At 39.2% G+C, this 19,565-nt stretch overlaps 1 protein-coding gene across 1 annotated transcript; it reads right to left on the minus strand.

Annotated features, from left to right (window-relative positions):
* Positions 1-17,585: 17,585 nt before the first annotated feature.
* On the minus strand, positions 17,586-18,444 carry LOC147887500 (uncharacterized). The gene is made up of 5 exons (XM_087394323.1): positions 18,418-18,444; positions 18,242-18,331; positions 18,057-18,131; positions 17,864-17,923; positions 17,586-17,777 (listed from the first exon to the last, which is right to left on the minus strand). The coding sequence occupies exons 1-5, from the start codon at positions 18,442-18,444 to the stop codon at positions 17,586-17,588; spliced, it is 444 nt and encodes a 147-aa protein (XP_087250449.1).
* Between the last annotated feature and the right edge of the window lie 1,121 nt (positions 18,445-19,565).

A 19,565-nucleotide genomic window follows, 5' to 3' on the forward strand; every position in this document is an offset into this window, starting at 1 on the left:
CGTGGTCTCGTACTAATTTTTCGAGAACGTCCATGCCTCCTCCGCTATGGTGACATGTTGAATTAACGCCATGACGGAACACAGACAATAGAACACAGCGCATCTGCATTTCTTCTTGTCCATGCAAGAATCTCATCCACAGTTGGTACTATCTGTTGTCTTGCATTGGCTGGATCCGATCTCGCAACCGGCCTCACGTCCACCCCAATAGCAGTGTCCCAAAGCTCGTATGCACTTAGGATGGTCTTTATCTTGAACTTCCAGAGTGGATAGTTAGAGCCGTCCAACTTTTTGCTTTCACCGAACGGTGGGATTCACAATCTTGCAGGCTGGGCCATATCTCACAATCTGCTCGCAAACAAAAACACACTACCAAATCTTCTTGCTAGAGTCTAGGCTCTGATACCATGTAAGAAAATACGCAAGAGAGAAAATAGATAGTATGGAGAATAAAAAATTTGATTACTGTAGAACTGATACAATAGATGGCGCTGCCTCCCAGCTGTGCGTTCTTGTGAGAGAAGCTTCGATGGCATGCCAGAAACAGTAGAGGATGGAGGCTGGATGCTAAGGAATCAGGGTTGCTGTAGCCAGTGATAAAATGGGCTTCACGGGCTTGCTCTTATATAGCCACCAATCGTAGTCAGTTGGGCTCAATTGGTTGATCGACCTAGTCCGCCCAAAACGGTCGACTGGGGGTCGGTCCCGAAATAGGCCACCGACCACATGATAGAACCGGTGCGCAAAATAGAGCAACTAAGCTACGGAGTCCGTTCAGCCCATAGCCATTCGAGATCATCTGGGACTCCAAACGGGCATCGCAACTTGAGAGTGGGCTACCTCAGGAAATGCTCCATCTACCCTCAATGCGGTCAGTCATGGGATGCCTTCCCGCACTTGCATGTAGCCTAGTTAGCAGTGTGCCAACTCTATCCAGCCATCAGGCCACACATGGCCCCCATCTGGTGTCCAAACCAAGACCTACCGGATAACCGAGCTACTCAAATGCCTTCTCCTCATATGGGGGGCATACAAGTAGAGTTAGTTGGTTCCAGCGTAGTTACATGAGAGTGGAGCATTGATATCTAATAGAATCGACAAGTATTTTGCTCATCTGGGATACATTAAATCCAATGCAGATTATACTCTCTACTACAAAGTTCAAGGGGAAGGCATTACTATTGCACTTTTGTACGTAGATGATGTGATTGTGACCGGAAGCAATGATAGCTTCATCAAAATGTTGAAACAAGACTTATCTGTAGAGTTTGGCATGAAAGATCTTGGAATTATGCACTATTGTCTTGGAATTGAGTCTGGAGAGATTTAGATAGCACACCTTTATGAGTTAGCTAAAATATGTTGACAGTCTCATGATGAAGAAGTTTCATATGGCAGATTGAAAGATAGCAGCCACTCCAATGGAATATAGTTTGAAATTTACAAAAGATTTAGAAAAGCCTACTATCAATGACAGGTACTATTGGCAACTCATTGATTCTCTTATATATCTGACTATGAAACGGCCAGATATTTGTTATGCAGTAAGTTCACTAGCATAGTTTATGGCAAATCCAAAATAGTCTCATTGGAATGCATCCAAAAGAGTCTTGAGATACATCAAAGGTACAAGATAGTTTGCAATAGAATACAGAGGAAGTCATCCAAGGTTGCATGGATATTGTGACAGTGACTATGTCAAAGATCATGAGACCAAGATATCCACATAGGGATATGCATTTTTCCTTGGTTAAGGTGCTATGTCATGGTCCCCTAGACCCATTTTATGAGTCAGCTGAAATATGTTGATAGTCTCCTAAAGAAGTTTCATATGGCAGATTGAAAGATAGAAGCCACTTCCATGGGGAACAGAGTTTTAAACTTATAAAAGATTTAGAAAAGCCGACTATCAATGACAAGCACTATTGGTAGCTCATCGGATCTCTTATATATCTGACTATCAAATATTGTTTTAGGATAGAGAACCCTTTCTTTGTCACACTGCGATGAGAAATATTTTTGTTAGGGTAAGGTCAAATCCATGGCTCCATATCTTTCATTGGACTGAGACTGGGTATGCTTCTCATTCATATTTTACTAAAGCACCGTATCAAATCTTGTCCTATAAATAGGTCTATGCATGGCTTTTTGTTTTAAGGAACCACATCACACACATAGAACACATGTGGGTCACCAACTTTGATTTTTCATAACCATGTTGGACGCTGATAGTCAAAACACAATCAAACTTCATAGAATTCTAATACATGATAGAATAGATATTTTTTTCTAGGTTTTATTTCATTTCAAGTACCATAGTATATTGGTTTATGGTAGACAACCCTTCCTTTGCCACATCACAAGCTGAAACATTTTTTATAGGGTAAGTTCAAATAAATTTCTCTATATCTCCTCATAATGGACCAAGAAATGGTATGACTCTCAATAACATTATAGCCACGCCCCATTGTCCCATAAATAGGTCTATACATGCCTTTGTATTTTATAAATCCCCGTCATGCACTCTAAAACATGTGACAGTCACCCACGTTAGTTTTTCATAACCATGTTTGGTATCGATGGTCAGAAGAAGACAAAAGTTTATAGGAATCTAATCCATGATGGCATAAATATTATCGCTAGGCTCTATTAAATTTTGAGTAGTGTAGGATATTGTTTTAGGGTAGATAACCCTTTCTTTACTGCACTGCAATGATAAGAAATATTTTTGTTCAGCAACGTTAATTTTTCATAACCATGTTGGGCATCCATGATCAAAACAAGATGAAACTTGGTAGGACTATAATAAATGATGGCATAAATATTTTGGCTAGGAGGTATTGGATTTGGACTAGCATAGCATCTTGTTTTAGGATGGATGACATTTCTTTATTGCACCTTAATTGAACATTTTTTATATGGTAAGGTCAAATCCATGGCTTTATATCTCGTAATGGACCGAGACTTGGTATGACTCTAAGTCACATTGGAACCAAGCCCCCTACGAAATCTTGTCTCATAAATAGGTATATACATGATGTTTTGATTTTAAAAACCTGTCACACATACTAGAACACGTGTGAGTCAAAAACATTGATTTTTCATAGCCATGTTAGGCATTGATGGTCTAAACAGGATGAAACTTTCTAGGACTCTAATACATGCAAATGATATGTGATGGTTATGACAATTTGCACAAATCTTAAACCAGAAAAGATGAAGGCGTGTCTGAGGTATCACAGGGATCTTAGAGTAGATAAGATGAACGCGTGTCTAAAGTATCATAGGGATCTTAGATTAGATAAGTTGAAGGCATGTTTAAAGTATTATAGGGATCAAATATAAGAACATAGAAAGACTAGTAGTAAATAACTACTATATATTCATTAGGGACCATTAAAATGATATTGGAGGAGTATGATACTTTGGACTTAAATTGAGTAAGATGAAAACTTTTACAAATTATCCCAAGCAGATAGGGTACGAGCACACGAACATATGTATGTTTATATATATGTATGTATGTATGTATACACATACAAATACATATACATTTACATATACATATGTATATATATATATGTATATGTGTGTATGTATATATGCGTGTGTGTGTGTGTGTGTGTGTGTGTGTGTGTGTGTGTGTGTGTGTGTTATATACACATGTGTTAGAAGAAGCTTATTTGAAAATAGGAGAGGTATGTATGTAATATATCACACACACACACACATGTGTGTATGTGTGTGTGTGACATGAGAGAGAGAGAGAGAGAGAGAGAGAGAGAGAGAGAGAGAGAGAGAGAGAGAGAGGGAGAGGGAGAGATATATTATATTATATATAATTTAATACATGAGAGAGAGAAGGGAAGAATAAAATGGGAGGGTGTGGGAGGGATAGGAGAGGGAGGACTTAATGAAAAGTGGAAATGGGAGTGGGGAGGGAGGAGTGGGCTGAGGACAAGGGAGAGAGGCGAGGATTGTGGGAGGGAAAATGGGAGCATGAGAAAGGTGGGAGGGGAGGAGAGGAGCGTTGGAGGGAATGAGGGATTCGGATAAGGGATTGGGAACCAATGATAAACATAGAAAAATGGAGAGCCAATGGGATAAAACCCTAGTTTTTCCTATATAATCTCTCTTTCTCTCATTCATTCATATAATCTCTCTTTCTCTCATTCATTTTCCCATTTCAACAAGCAAGAGGAAGAGGAAAATGGAGAGCCAATGGGAGAAAACCCTAGCTTTTTCTATATATCCTCTCCTTCTCTCATTCATTCTCCCATTTCAACAAGCAAGAGCAAGAGGAAGAAAAGAATTCTTTTCAAAACTCAAATACTTTTCCACTCAAATACTTTTTCAAGTTCACTTTCAAATTTATGATCTTCTTGTAAGTAAATTTAGAAAAACAAATCCTTTTCCACAAAAATACTTTTTCAAGTAATTCTTTTTCAACTTCACTTTCAAATTTATGATCTTGTAAGTAGATTTAGAAAAACAAATTAGAGAGATAAATAAAAGTTTAGATAGAGAAAGAGATGGAAGAGGAGTGGAGGTTTAGGGTGAGGGAGAGGCTGTGATCATTGCCATGCCAATGAGAGAGAGTGAGGGAGAGAGAGGCCACAACACTGAGAGAGAGTGGAGGGAGGTCGGGAGGGAGTGGAGTGAGTGGGAGATAGGTCGAGGTGAGGGAGAGGAGTGGAGCGAGGCAGCAGCCACGGCCTAGCAGTGAGAAAGAGTGAGGGAGTGGAGTGAGGGAAAGAGAGATCGGCAGCAAGAGAGAGTGAGGGAGTGGAGTGAGGGAAAGAGAAGTCGAGGTGAGGGAGAGAGTAGAGCGAGGTTGCTACTGCCATGGTGGCAGTGAGAGAGAGTGGAGGGAGGTCATGGTGGAGTGGATTGAGGGAGAGAGAGGCCACAGTGAGGCAGAGGAGTGGAGCGAGGCTACAACCACTATCACAGCAGTAGCGAGAGAGTGAGGGAGAGGAGTGAGGGAAAGAGAGGTCCAGGTGAGGGAGAGGAGTGGAGCAAGGCCACTGCCATGGCAATGAGAGAGAGTGAGGGAGAGAGAGGTTGAGGTAGGCCATGGCCACTGCCATGATAGAGAGAGAGAGAGAGAGAGGGAGAGAGAGAGAGGGAGAGGGAGGTTTTGAGGGAGTGGAGTGAGGGAGAGAGAGGTCTGGGTGAGGGAGAGGAGTGGAATCAGGCTACAGCCACTACTGCAATAGCGAGATAGAGAGTGAGGGAGTGAAGTGATGGAGTGGAGGGAGTGGCCACAGTAGTTGCTACCACAGTAACGAGAGAGAGTGAGGGAGTGGAGTCCGGGAGTGGAGTGTGGCGATGAGAGAGAGGAGTGCAAGGAGTGGCTATGGCTGCTACCGTGGCAACGAGAGAGACTGAGGGAGTGGAGTGTGACAGTCAAGGAGAGAAGTGGAGGGAGTGGCTATAGCTATTGCCACAATAGCGAGAGAGAGTGAGATAGTGGAGTGAGGCCACGACAGCGAGAGAGAGTGAGGGAGTGGAGTGTCATGGTGAGGGAGAGGAGTGGAGGGAGGTCATGAGGAAGAGAGGGGTCGCAGTGAGGGAGAGGAGTGGCAATGAACGAGAAGAGTGGAGCGAGGTCGTGAGGGAGTGGAGTAAGGGAGAGACAGGTCACAGTGAGGGAGAGGAGAGGCGGGAGGTCACCACAGCGGTGAGGGAGAGTTCATGGTGATGGAGAGGAGTGGAGGGAGGTTGCTAAGAAAGGAATGGATAAGATGAAAGCAAAAATCTAAGAGAATGCCGGAGAAAGGGAATGTGAAAGGAAAGCGACTAAAAATAAAATCTTACTTTACAATGAAATCATACTAACACAAGATTTTAAAAAGATAAGAAATGGAATCGTACCTCTTTTTCTTAAGAAGTAAGAATAGTGAGAAGTGAGCTATAAGAAGTTGAGAAGTGAGTTGTATGGAGTCATACGAATGAGAAGAAGTTGAGAAGTAAGGCATATGAAGTCATACAGTATGGTAGGGAGGTATTTATAGGAGTTTCTAAAGTGTTCACTATTTGTTCATATATAGATGATGTTCTCTAAAATGAGGGTTATAATGAAAAATAAGTAAGTATATGGTTCCATAAATGAGAAATTAAGAAATAATTGTATATTCCTTTTAGAAATATACAACCATGGTTGGTGTCAAAAATTATCGCTTGGACTTTGTTGCTCGTAGGTTTTTGCTTGGAAACTGTGCACATCCTTGTTGATGAGGATGACTAATAGCCCGAAATGACTTGAAGAGATAACCTTTGCTTGCTTTTTCTATCCCATTACACTTAGAGGTTAAGAAAACCCTTGATTCCTGAATTTTGGATCATTTTGTTGAAAAATTGATTCATTTTCTCTGCCTTAACGTTTTTCATCCCGTGTGTTGGAACTTGAGATTGAAGCAACCATTCATAGATCTGTTAGTCTCGATGGACTCAAGAGGTCCTAAAACTTCTATGTTGCTCATCATTTGCATTCCGATGGTGTTTAAAAACAGATCTGTTTGATAAAACATTTTTTGGTCCATGTGTTGTACCCTGTGATTGGGACCACAATTTCCAAAACCATCTATTCCATTGCATTTCGGAGGCTTGAAAACCCCTAGTTGTTAGTTCTTGCACAATTCCATGGAGATTTGGAGAATTTTTGTCTCTTTGAGACATTGAATCATCTCCTTTTTCCTCTCTGTCTAAAAATCATTCAAAGGTTCAAAGGTCAACTGCAAGCTTTGACTTGGGTTAACATAGAAATTGCTGAACAGCCTATTTGTGGCTTGAATACCTTTCAAACCATGTTGAAATGAGTCTAGGTTTGAACAAGAAAGTTGTAGACTATTGGACAAGCTACAACTTTGTTGTTTACAGCTTCCTCATCTGGGTTTTGGTTGAAAAGATATCATTGTTCAAAGACAAGGACAATGTGTTATCTTGCTCAAGTAAGTTCCCTCAAATTATTCTTTCTTGGTTTACAAGTTGCAAAATCCCACCATGGGGTGGTTGATATGTGCTTTGAGCACTTGGTAGAGTGAAGGTGAGGTTTGGTGCAGGAATTGTCACTATAGTGAACATTCAAGACAAAGTTGTGCCTCGGTATTTACCTTTAGTCCAAGAGAAGTTCTGACTCACTGTGTCAGTTTCTACGTTTTTTTGCCTGAGTGTTGGAACTCAAGTTTGGAGCAACCATTTGCAGATCTGTCAATTCCGATGGACTCAAGAGGTCCTAAAACTTCTACGTTGCTGATCATTCGCACTCCGGTGGAGTTTACAAATAGTTATGTTTCCAAAAACGTTTTTCAGTCCATGTGTTAGACTTAGTGATTGGGACCATGGTTTCCAAAACTATCTATCCCATTGCATTTCGAACACCTAAAAACCCCTAAATGCATGGTTGATGATGTCTAAGTGGATGCCTATATGCATAGATGCAAAGGTGATGTAGTAAATGCATTTTGGCACACTTAGTCACTTTTTGTTCTCTAGTATGCCCTTTACAGAATGTTGAAAATGCCATTTATGCAATAGTAAATGCATGGTTTCTACCTCACAAGTGATGCAGTATATGCTTTGACACTTGTGGTTTGATGCTCTATTCCTCACGTTATGAGAGGTCCAAAGTGAGCAAGAATTTATAGTTTTGCATCTATTTGGGGGGGTGAATACCCTCATTTATGGTGCTTTACCATTGGTGCTTGGTGAGCATTATTTGATTGCTTCTTGGTTTGCTTTTATAACAATATGGAGATGACTACTTCATCTGAAAATACACTCTTTAATATTGAGAACTTGGTGTTGAGATATGGTGCCATATTAGAGGCTAAGGTATGGTATAGGAATGTATTAAAGTAGCCACCCTAGGATGTGTACTACATGATGTGGAGATGTGGATCAAGGATATCCACAAGGAGAGATATGGATCAGAGGATCCCACAAGTGTTGACTATTCTAAGGGCACTCTCTATATAAGAGGCCTATCATGTATTGTTGAGTACACACATTGGAATAGATTGAGTATTGCCTACCGTATGTCTCTCATGGAGTTTCTTCTATACTTTGATCCCCCTTGATCTTTTGCTAATTCCACGTTGCACTAGGACACGATCCACACTTTCACATGGTATCAAAGCTTAGGTCTAGCTCTCCTTGATTAGTTTTAGGCACACCTTGTTCTCTCATGTTTTTTCTTGTGTTCTCTTCTACGAGAGAATTCCGTTCTTGAGAGATTGAGAGATCTATGGTGAGAGAGGGTGTTCTTCTTCCTTTGTACTTCGAGTGAGAAACGAAAGATAGGGAGAGTTCCATGATATTTCTAAGAGGAAATCTTTTCTTGAGATATTCCTAAGAGAGAGAGAGCAAGTGACCTCTCCAACTACAAGCAGTACAAGCAGGCCCGATCATCAACACAAGGTAGTAAGCCATGTAAAATGCGACTCAGTCAGCAAGAAGACTACGAGCTCCTTCAAGCATGAATAAGCCACAAGGCAACCTCCAACCTTGTAGGGCTAGCTCGGGCTACGAGATCCCACTCAGTTTTCTTCTGCACATGATCGTAGTAGTGCATCCTCTCTAAGAAAGAAACCGACTAGCAAGAAAGGCTTGCTCCTCGATAAGTAGACTTGGAAGAGGAGAGTTTGCAGCCCATACTATAGTAGGCTCTAGCTAGCGAGTCGGCCATCCCATCTAACATAGTCTTCAACTTGTCTCGTCTAATGTAGCGCCTCCTTCGAGCTCTCCATCTGCAAGTAGCTAAGTAAGCACTCAGGGGAGGTATTGACATGTAAAAGCCACACTTGACCACCTTAAGTAGCAATGCATGCACTAAAGGGAGGTGATGGAATGTAAACTCACATCTGACCACCTTGTGGTATCAAGGCGAGGTGTTGAGATATGGTGCCAAATTAGAGGCTAAGGTATGGTGTAGGAATGCATTAAAGTAGCCACCCTAGGATGTGGACTACATGATGTGGAGATGTGGATCAAGGATATCCACAAGGAGAGATGTGGATCAGAGGATCCCACAAGTGTTGACTATTCTAAGGGCACTCTCTATATAAGAGGCCTATCATGTATTGTTGAGTATTCATTATGGGAAACCAGCGTGGTGGTAGTTGGAATATACTAAAAACAAGCATGGGATTTACTGTTTGGGATTCACAAAAATAATTCAATAAAACCAGCAGGGTGGTTGTTTGAGATATACTAAAAAGAAGCATAGTCTCAAATACAAATTTCATTTTCTAGGACAAGTGGAAATATTGTTTCCTTGCAATGAGACTACATACATTTTCTTAGTACTATCTCAATCATCCTCGTCCACTGCTCCAAGACACCCCAAGATGTGCTTATGCATGTCTAAATCTAATTTGAAGACACTCTTGCCCTTCTTGTATTTTGTGGCACAGGTTGCATCTAGAACTTAATAGCTCTTACTAGATGAGAGTACACACATGTTTGTGGACTCTTATGTAGCAGTTCGTGAGTGTGGCCTCTCTTGGATGTTTTTTTGTACCAAAAAGCTCCGACTACTACATCCCACTTCTCATAGGTTGTTCCCCAATTATCCTTAAATGTCTCCTCAACCTTGTGCTTAGGTTTTTTGCATTGCAACAGAAAGTATGGGTCATCTTCCTCGTTCTCCCTAGAATCTACGACAACTTATTATTAAATGCAATGCTTAAATGTTTCCTCAACCTTGTGCTTAGGTTTTGTGCATTGCAACAGAAAGTATGGGTCATCTTTCTCGTTCTCCCCAAAATCTACGACAACTTATTATTAAATGCAATGACCTTTGGCATGCTTATGAGCCATATAGCATGCAAGTGCATGAAAAAAGAAACAATTCAAAATTGTAAATATTGTTGGATTTACTAAAAGATCTTTTCACATGCACAATTTGCACTTTTCCAACTTTCCTCCATTTTAGGATGAATCTAGATACCAATACCAACAACCATCAATGTTTTAAGACCACCATGCATTAGTTCCACTAGTTTGGATTCCAAATTTTCAATCCGTTTGGGTTTTCAACAAATCCAAAAAAAGTTATGGAGCGTGCTCTCAAATGGGTATGCATAAATTTAGCACAACATTGGAGGCCTATTAACCCATGCATAATATTCTCATTTAGGTAAGTCCTTGGGTTGAGGAGAAGCTCATGTAGTGTACTTTTGAATGATTACTTGTTTGCATGTGTATATAGAACAAAATTTTGATGTTTTTGAATAAATTGCTATATCCGATAGTCTTCAGGATGCATGCTTCACATCCAACATCACACTTGTAATGCTTTAAAAATCTCGTTCCAAATCCTTATTTTATAATTTTTTGCTCTCATGTTCAAGTTTGGAATGTTTACTACAACTTAAAGACAAATTTTATTGAATTCCGTTGAGCAATTCATAAGTTATGGGTCATGCAAGATACCTATATACAAAAAGTCCTTGAACCTCACCAAAAATGGCTACATCCAAGCAAACAATGACCCACCATGATGACCTTAGTCTTGTGCTTCATATGTAGCTTGCATACATGGTTGTGAAAATGAAGTCATTGTGATTTTGGTAATAAATAAAGAAAGAAATGTCAAAATACATGTGGAAATAGATTTGTTTCACACATGCATTAGATATTTGAAAGAAAACAAGCATTTATATAAATAATTGCAAAGAACAAAGCATGAAGATTTTGTTAGTAATAAACAATAGAAGCGACTTGGTATAAACAATCATGAGGACTAGGGCATACAAATTTTACTAGAGAACAATAGAAAGGAACTTAAAAGTAAGCATGAAAATAAATATGAACCACACATGCATGGAGCATGCATGAAGTATTTTAAACAAACAAAAATCATAAACACAAGGTTATATAGTTACATATTTTTCAAGTTGCCAATATTTCTTGATACTAAAATGCACAACTTGCAAACCTAAAGAAAAAGATAATTCTCTTAAAAAATCATCTCTTCCATAAGCTACATTACTTCATCCTCATCAGCGTTATGGGAATGTAATCTACTCAAGATGTCTTCTAAACTGGCATGCTCTAGAGGTTTCTTTTTTGTTCTAGACTTCTTTGAAATTTATCTGAGTAATACTGCATAAGACTCTCTAGAATATTTTTCATGAGAACTTGCAACACAATTGCACAACAAACGTGGCCATTTCTCCAAACATCCAATCCATCGCATAGCAATCTAATTGCGTTGAACATGGACCCCTTAATTGGTTGATAAAATGTCTTTTGTGAACCAAGAAAATCTTGTAGTAGGAGCATATATAGGATCTTACATTGGATGAATCTTCATCCAATGTAAAGATTCTCCCCGATTGATCATCGTTGCCTGCATAGATTGACCATTAGCCACATAAAATCAAGCATAAAGAATAGAAGAGAAGAGAGTAAGTCCACACAGTGATTTGTGATAAATTCAAAATAATCCCAAATTGAAAACTGTATATTAGAAGAAGTCATTACCTAGGAGAGCTTGTTGGAGGAGACATAGATTGTGAGATGCAATGTCTCTAGATGAGAGAATAGCCATAGATGTGGATGGAGTGTGCGCTTAAACAAATCTTGTTGCTACACTCTATTTTTGAGTTGCCCTTATAAAATGTAAGCATACACTTTTTTCATTATATATGTTTTATCTTTCATTATGAATTCTATAATGGCACTGATGTTATTTCCAACTTTCTTGTAGCTTCCACAATTGGCATGGTAGATAAATTTGGAGCTCTGACCATTCAAGGAAACTTGGATTGAATCGGGCGGCAGTTCTAGGAGCCAATTTTGTGCCACTCACTGCACGTCCATGGCAACATTAATAGTGAATCCGATTCTCTAGAGGTCAGCATGGCAAGCCCACATCCCCAACACCAACCTCCTCCTCAAAATGTAGCTCCCACTCCCCCATAGCAATCTCCAGAGGCCCAATACTGAAAGCATTTGGTAGACTGGGTAGTTTGATTGTATAACACTTGGCAATGTAAACATTTGGCACTAAGCTTGATTATATAATCTCATTTAATTTTTGTTTTCTCTCTTGATGTCTGTCTCAACACTGCCTCCTAAGACATAATGCTGTAGTGAACAATTGGATTCTAGTTTGTGAATCATATGATCACCTAAGTAATGCTGAGCGCAGTTAAGGAGGAGATAAAACTCAAGGAACTGACAACAAACATACCACTTCAAGAGGAGATCCAGCAGAAACAACATGACAAAGCTCAAGACACGGGTGCGCCAATAGCTTCTTTGCACCAAGGACAAAACAATTCGGGAAGAAATACAACATAGCTTCAAGTTCGAGCTCAAGATCGTGAATGCTTCTACTGTGGGAAGTTCGGGCATCTCGCACGCAATTGCACGAAGAAAATGGAAGATCTCAGTTGGACCGATGTACTTGAATCGGCAAATATTGCATTTGTAACGCCCATGGGCTCTTATGCATGATTTTCCAGAATACATACACACGATTTTCCTCTCCTCCGCCTGTGATTTCTGATTCAGTATTCTTTTTTGGACCTTCTCTAGCATGTAGTTAGTAATCATCCAGGATCTGATAATCTCCTGTCTGATAGCCTGTTTTTTTAAGCAAAACGATCATGACAAATTCAATATTGAAGCAAGACACACGCAGCTAAGCTGCAAAGGCGAGAGAGATCAAGAGAAGGTAGACGCAGTACGTATGTTGGACTACAATCAGACGGTTACATGATCAGCAGCAGCTGGATACAGGCTCGATGTGCTGGATGGGAGCAGTGCCAGCGCTTCCTCAGAGCGTTTAAACGTTCACGTCAATTATTAATATGAGGTTGATTACACACAGGAGGAATAGCATTCGGCTACACATGAACGCACACATTGGAGGGGCAGGGAATCAAATCGCCGCCCGAGCTCCATACGGTGATATTCTTGTCATCAAGAAGCAGAAGCTGGTCGGAGTTTGTCAGCCCCACGGCTACCACTCCTTTGGCCGACGTGTTGCTGGTCCACACGATAGAACTGGGGTCGTTGACGAAGAACTCCATGTTGCCGTGAGGTGAGATGGCAATCCCGCAAGTGGAGATTGGAGTGCTGGAAGCACCGAGCCAATCCCATGGGGGTGGATATCTGGCAGCACCATACACACCAATGCTACAGTTGAAGGTGCCGTTTCCGAGTGTGGTCTCGGCGACCACAAGGCCGAAAGCCGTAGAGTTATCCGGCGAGATGAGCAGATCAAAGCCCATGCTGAAGTTGTAGGGTTCAAGAGAGGTGAAATTACCACCGAAGTAACTAGACTTACTCCAGCTATCTTGTGCACAAGCGCCGGAAAGCATGAGGAGAAAGCAGGCGAAGGTGAAGAAGCAAACAAGGTTATTCATCGTGGCCTGATTCAATCACAAAACAAAACATGCGAGGAGAAAAGATGGGCTGTGCCCCTCGCTTCATATCATATCCTTTTAAAGTAACAAGGCCAGCTCCTTTTTTTTTTCTTCATGTATTCTTTTTCTTCGGCGAGAAAACACATGCCATAAGGTTCGGAAGGGCCGCTCTTCCTCGCAAGCAGAGCTCAGCTCAATTTTCAATTGGGGAGAATGGTCCATGGGATATTCCCTCTCAAGGAGCATTTGGTAAAATGGACAAGTTTGTCCATTTTGCTGATAAGCGAGAGGTGGGCGTTGCCCTATACAGGGTGTCGCAAGTGTGTAGAGTGGTTGCCTTTGATGCAATGTGGTGACATCATAATGATATGCTTTTTAGAGATAGGTGGAAATGCAAACAAAAAAAGCTATGTTGCACATGTGAAAGGAAATATTGATATCTACATGCTTGAGTTCTATTCATCGAGAAACTCATAATTTGCTTTAGCTTTGGGAGTGCTAGGATCAATGTTCCACTACTTGGCAATATAGATAGTTCTCCAAGCTCTTGGTCCAAGGTCTTCCCGTTTATAAGGAAGACTTCTCATAACTATATCCTTTTGTTTGGTTTTTGTTATCTTAATTAAACTGGTAGGTTACATCGAGAAAAAAACACTATCTATATTATTACCTTCTTGGTGATATATAGTTTCCCTTACTATCCATTTAAGGGCTATAATCTAGAAGATTGCAATTGAGTCAAGTAGCTTTTAAGCACGAGGTGACAATCCTAATAGTATGAACATTTTAAAGTGGTGCATTCTTGGGCACGAGAAGGCCAACCTTACCTTATAGAGTAGCAATGCTTCAAAGGACAAAGAAAGAAGGTACTTCTAAGGCACCTACTTTGAATGCCGAATGTATTATGGAGCTGGTCAGACCCAAAAAAGAGGTGACCCATTACAAAAACTTGCGGACAAAAATGGGCACTTCAGCCCTCAGTCTCTACCGCATATGCACCAAGGGAAAGAGTGATATAAGAGGCACGTTCCCACGTGGGCAGTTGCTGGACATTATGCCACGATTTGCTAAATTCCCATGTGGAACTTTGTCTTCCTCGGTGCTTGAAGGCTAGCAATTCTTGGCCCCATTGGAGACGGAATTCTAGAGTCTCCATTCGGGCTACGCGATGCTTGAAGGCTAAACAAGAACATTTCTTGCATCATCGAGGTTTATGGTTGATTGCTCCCAACAAGTCACACAGCAGACGGAAGCCAAAAATGCAACATTGCGTAGGAGCTTGGCGAGAAGCAAATGCAGGGCTGACGGGCATCAGGGGCTCCTCTCTTCGCATCTGTAGTAGCCTAGTGCAGCATTCCCATCATGGGAATGGATTCCATGCCATGCTTATATATGCAAGGTCGCTGGCATATATGCTTGCGGCGACCAACGCAGGAATGAACTCTAAGACTAAACCTAAAGACATTTAAGAAAAGAGGAAAAAAAAGGCACCCGCATTTGGGAAGCTACAACTTGGACGAGGAAAAAATATCTAGCCTAAAAATGATAACAACTTAGGCTCTTTCTCTCAAAATCAATGTTTCAAAGTTTTCTATATATTTTTACGCTATTCGTACTTTCAATTTTCAAGACAACTCTGTGTGTTTTGTCGGTTACATTTTGAAGATCACCTGCATCTATTCTACGGTTATCACTCAATTCGTGTGTTGTTGCCTGGTTTCGTCTCTGCTCAGCTTCCAATGCTTATCAGCTCAAAGTAAGTATATTGTTTGTTGTTTGATCCGGAGCGGTCATTTTATGTTGTATTTAGTTGTATCGCAATAATTGTGTCTTTCTACGTTCGTGTTCACCCATAAGGTTGATTACATGGTTGCCTTTTGGGCGTTAGCAACCTGTAATTAAGCATTGTGCCCTTTTTTTATTTTTGATTTTTCGTAATATAAATTTCGTTTTCTTGCTCGCAAAAAGTTTTTCAGGACAACTTACATTGGCATTCAACTTTGTTTCAAACGATGGCACAATTGAGATCTTCCATTTTCAACTTGAGTTCTATTCATCGAGAAACTCATAATTTGCTTTAGCTTTGGGAGTGCTAGGATTATGCTAGGATCAATGTGCCACTACTTGGCAGTATAGATAGTTCTCCAAGCTCTTGGTCCAATGTCTTCCTAGTTATAAGGAAGACGTCTCATAACTATCTCCTTTTGTTTGTTTTTTGTTATCTTAATTAAACTAGTTAGTTACGTCGAGAAAAAAAACACTATCTATATTATTACCTTCTTGGTGATATATGGTTTCCCTTTCTATCCATTCAAGGGCTATAATCTAGAAGATTGGAATTGAGGCAAGTAGCTTTTACACACGAGGTGACAATCCTAGTAGTACACACATTTTAAAGTGGTGAATTCTTGGGCATGAGAAGGCTAACCTTACCTTGTAGAGTAGCAATGCTTCAAAGCATGTGCAATGAAAGAAGATACTCCTAAGGCACCTACTTTGAATGCTGAATGTATTATGGGGCTATCAGGCCCAAAAAAGAGGTGACCCATTACAAAAACTTGTGGACAAAAATGGACACTTTAGCCCTCGGTCTCTGCCGCATATGCAGGAAGCGAAAGGGTGATATAAGAGGCCATCCTGTGTGGGCAGTTGCTAGACATTATGCCACGATTTGCTAAAGTCTGCCTTGTTTGCATGTGGAACCCCATCTTCCTCAATGCTTAAAGGCTAGCAATTCTTGGCCCACTGGAGACGGAATTCTGGAGTCTCAGTCGGGCTACGCGGTGTTTGAAGGCTAAATGATAACATTTCTTGCATCATCGAGGTTTATTGCTCACAACAAGTTACGCAGCAGACGGAAGCCAAAAATGCAACATTGTGCAGGAGCTTGGCAAGAAGCAGACGCAGGGCTGATGGGCGTCAAGGGCCCCTCTCTAGTAGCTTGGCACATCGTGGGAATGGATTCCATGCCATGCTTATATATGCCAGGTCGCTGGGATATATGCTAGGAATGAACTCTAAGAGTAAACCTAAAGACATTTAAAAAAAGAGAAAAAAAAGGCATCCGCTTTTGGGAAGCCACAACAAAATCAGTAGTTTTTTTTTTGCGCTATTCGTGCTTTCGATTTTCAAGGCAACTCTGTGTGTTTTGTCAATCACATTTTGAAGATCACTCGCATCTATTCTGAGGCTGTCCCTCAGTTTGTGTGTTGTTGCGGCTCAGCGTCCAACACAAGGAACTCTAAACCTTTGTCTATATAGTAAAAAAAAGGTATTTTGCTAGATACAAATGAACGTATCTAGCAAAATTCCGGAATAGTAAATCCTGAACATTTACTAGATTGTCTATATAGTAAGTAATTTATTATATAGCAAATGATTAACATTAATTTGCTAGATATACTATATCTAGTAAATTTGTATATAGGAAAACCAAGGAGTATCTATGTAGATAAGATTTTACTATATAGCGAATCTATATTATAAGTTTACTAGTAAGACTAATTCTAGTAAATTTAGCAATATAGTAAAACCAAGCATTTTCCATATAGACAAGAATTTACTATATAGTTAAGTTTTTACTATATAGCAAATCTATATCCTAAGTTGACTAGTAAAACTAATTCTAGTAAATTTAGCAATATAGTAAAACCGAGCATTTTTCATATAGACTAGCAAATTTACTTTAGAATGTTACTATATAATAGATTCACTATAGTAACTCTATCTATGTAGTAAAAGCTGAGATTGATAAATTTTATATATTACAAAATCAATTTTTACTCACACAATTAAATTTCCATATACATCGTATTAAAAAATGTAAAGTGACATTTAGAATGAATTAAAGATAACTACATAATCAAGATGTAGAATGCAAACTCATCTTCAAAGAAAGAAAGAAACAACTAGTTACTAAGAAACTTTATAAAAATATTAAACAACATGAATACTTGCATACTTATTGGACATCAAGAAACAAAAATAGAGTTCATCCAATTGTTCAAAATGCACATGTATCATTCCGATACATGTACATCATTAAGACTGAATTATTCATCCAATTGTTCAAAATGCATCCAATTGTTCATCCAAAAATAGAGTTCATCCAATTGTTCTAAATGCACACATGTCATTCCGATACATGTACATCATCAAGACTCAAAATGTGGTCTTCATGCTTCTTTACAATAACTTTTTTTTCTAAACTAGCCAATCCACTATAGCTTTCCTCATTGCAGGCAAGCTATGCTCAGTTTTGTGTCCATGGAAAGTAGGGTCTCTTTTGATAATGTTGTAGTTAGTCTTTAGAGACGCATACATTTCATTAATAGTATGTATCTCTAAAAACTTCAAGAGAATTGTCTCTTGATCCTCTTCACAAAATTCATCAACCTGAAAGAAGCAATAAAAATATATTATAATCCTTGTTTACTAATTTATAAAAAGAAGAATGCATCATATTTAAAAAAAGAGCTTACTTGAGAAGACATATCAACACAAAAATCGAGGTCCTTCTCGACATGGATGGCATTAAGCTCCTATGAAAGGAAAACAAGTAGTAAAGAGTAATCTTTTATATAACGTAAAATGGAAACCAACTACCAAATATGTATGCATGATTTTACATGTAAGATAGATGATTTAAAGTAGAAAAACTAAAATAATAAATACCTTCAGTCTTTGTTGCTTTTTAGCAGCTTTACTTGCCTTCATTTTTTGCATATTTTTTTTCATCTTCTCACTCCACTTTAAAGAAGAATAAATATTAAGTTCTAGATTCCCATGTGAGACAAACGAAAAAAAAACGATGCATAAGAATTAACATTAAACCCGTTATAAAGAGGTATAATGTATACCTTTGGTGTGCGCTTGCTCTTTCTTGCAATTGACATATCCACAGGATTTAGCGAAGTCTCATGAACGCAAGTTTGATTCAAATCCTCAACCTAAATCATTAAAAAATACTAATTAGATATCCATATTAAACTCAACTGATATAATATAAAATGGCAACGATAATCAATTTTCCAACCTGTTCTGTCTCTTGCAATAACTCCATGAAAGATTTAGATGCTGAAAAATGATGATCTTCAGTCGTTGCTAACTCTTGTGGCATTTCTGGGCAATAAACACCTTCTCCTACCTAACAAAGATTACATAATTCTTATAAACAAATTCACAAGAAAATAAGTATAAATTACAATGTATATGAAATATGTGATACAAACCTGAACCAACATTTCACTACCGTGTTCCAAGTCATATTGACATGGAGCATGATCCTCTATAGATGCAGCTACTATAAGTTGTTCTTCCTCCTATCATCATTATAATAAAATGCTCAAGAATTAACACATGTATAATGACTTAAACGTATAGAAGGGAAATACAAATTTGAAAATAAATCATCAAACTTACATATCCCTGCAAAACTTGTTCTTCTTTCTCAAATAATGCACCAATTGTTTCCTGCAATAATTATAATATAGTGAATTTATTTAAATATAAAAGAAGAACATAATAGACAATTTGCATTATGAAGAAAGATATTACCATAGAAGATCCCACTGAAGAGCCCGCAGAAGAGGTGATGCTTTTTCTTTTTTTGTACTTTCGGCTTGCTTGCATTGTTCGAACATAGTACATATAAACATCTTCTTGCTTCCAAAAGTATGTAGCTCCGGGAAACTTAAGTGGCAAAATTTGATCATAGTTATCTTGAATAAAATCCTTGATTTTTTGTTGTTCATCTTTATTGTGCCGTAAATCCATAATAATCTCATTATTTTTGACCCCCACAACTGCACTGTACGATGGTTTTTATAGTAAGTCACATTTTGGTTATCCGTGCAATGGCGTAGTAAAAAATCCCTTCCATAGAGCATGCCACACTCACGATCTGCCAACTTTGGGGGTCGAAAAATTTGATCATAAGTAGGAATCTCTAGCAAAGATACATCACCACTATTTGTTTGCATTGTGCATCGTTGAGGCATTTTGGACATCTCTTTACTCATGGAGCTTACCACATGCAATCTTTTTGAAGAGCTAGTATTATTTCCCTTTAGCTGCTCTACTGTCTTTTGTAGTTGAGAGATAGTTTCCAATAAGGATTCCAAATTCGGTACATCGAGAGAAGACATAATAAACTCTAGCCTGAACAACAATTCAATAAAACCA

Source organism: Dipteris shenzhenensis, chromosome 23, assembly GCF_047967505.1.
Source record: "Dipteris shenzhenensis isolate YYH24624 ecotype China chromosome 23, Dip_SZ_1.0, whole genome shotgun sequence".
Lineage (NCBI taxonomy): Eukaryota > Viridiplantae > Streptophyta > Polypodiopsida > Gleicheniales > Dipteridaceae > Dipteris > Dipteris shenzhenensis.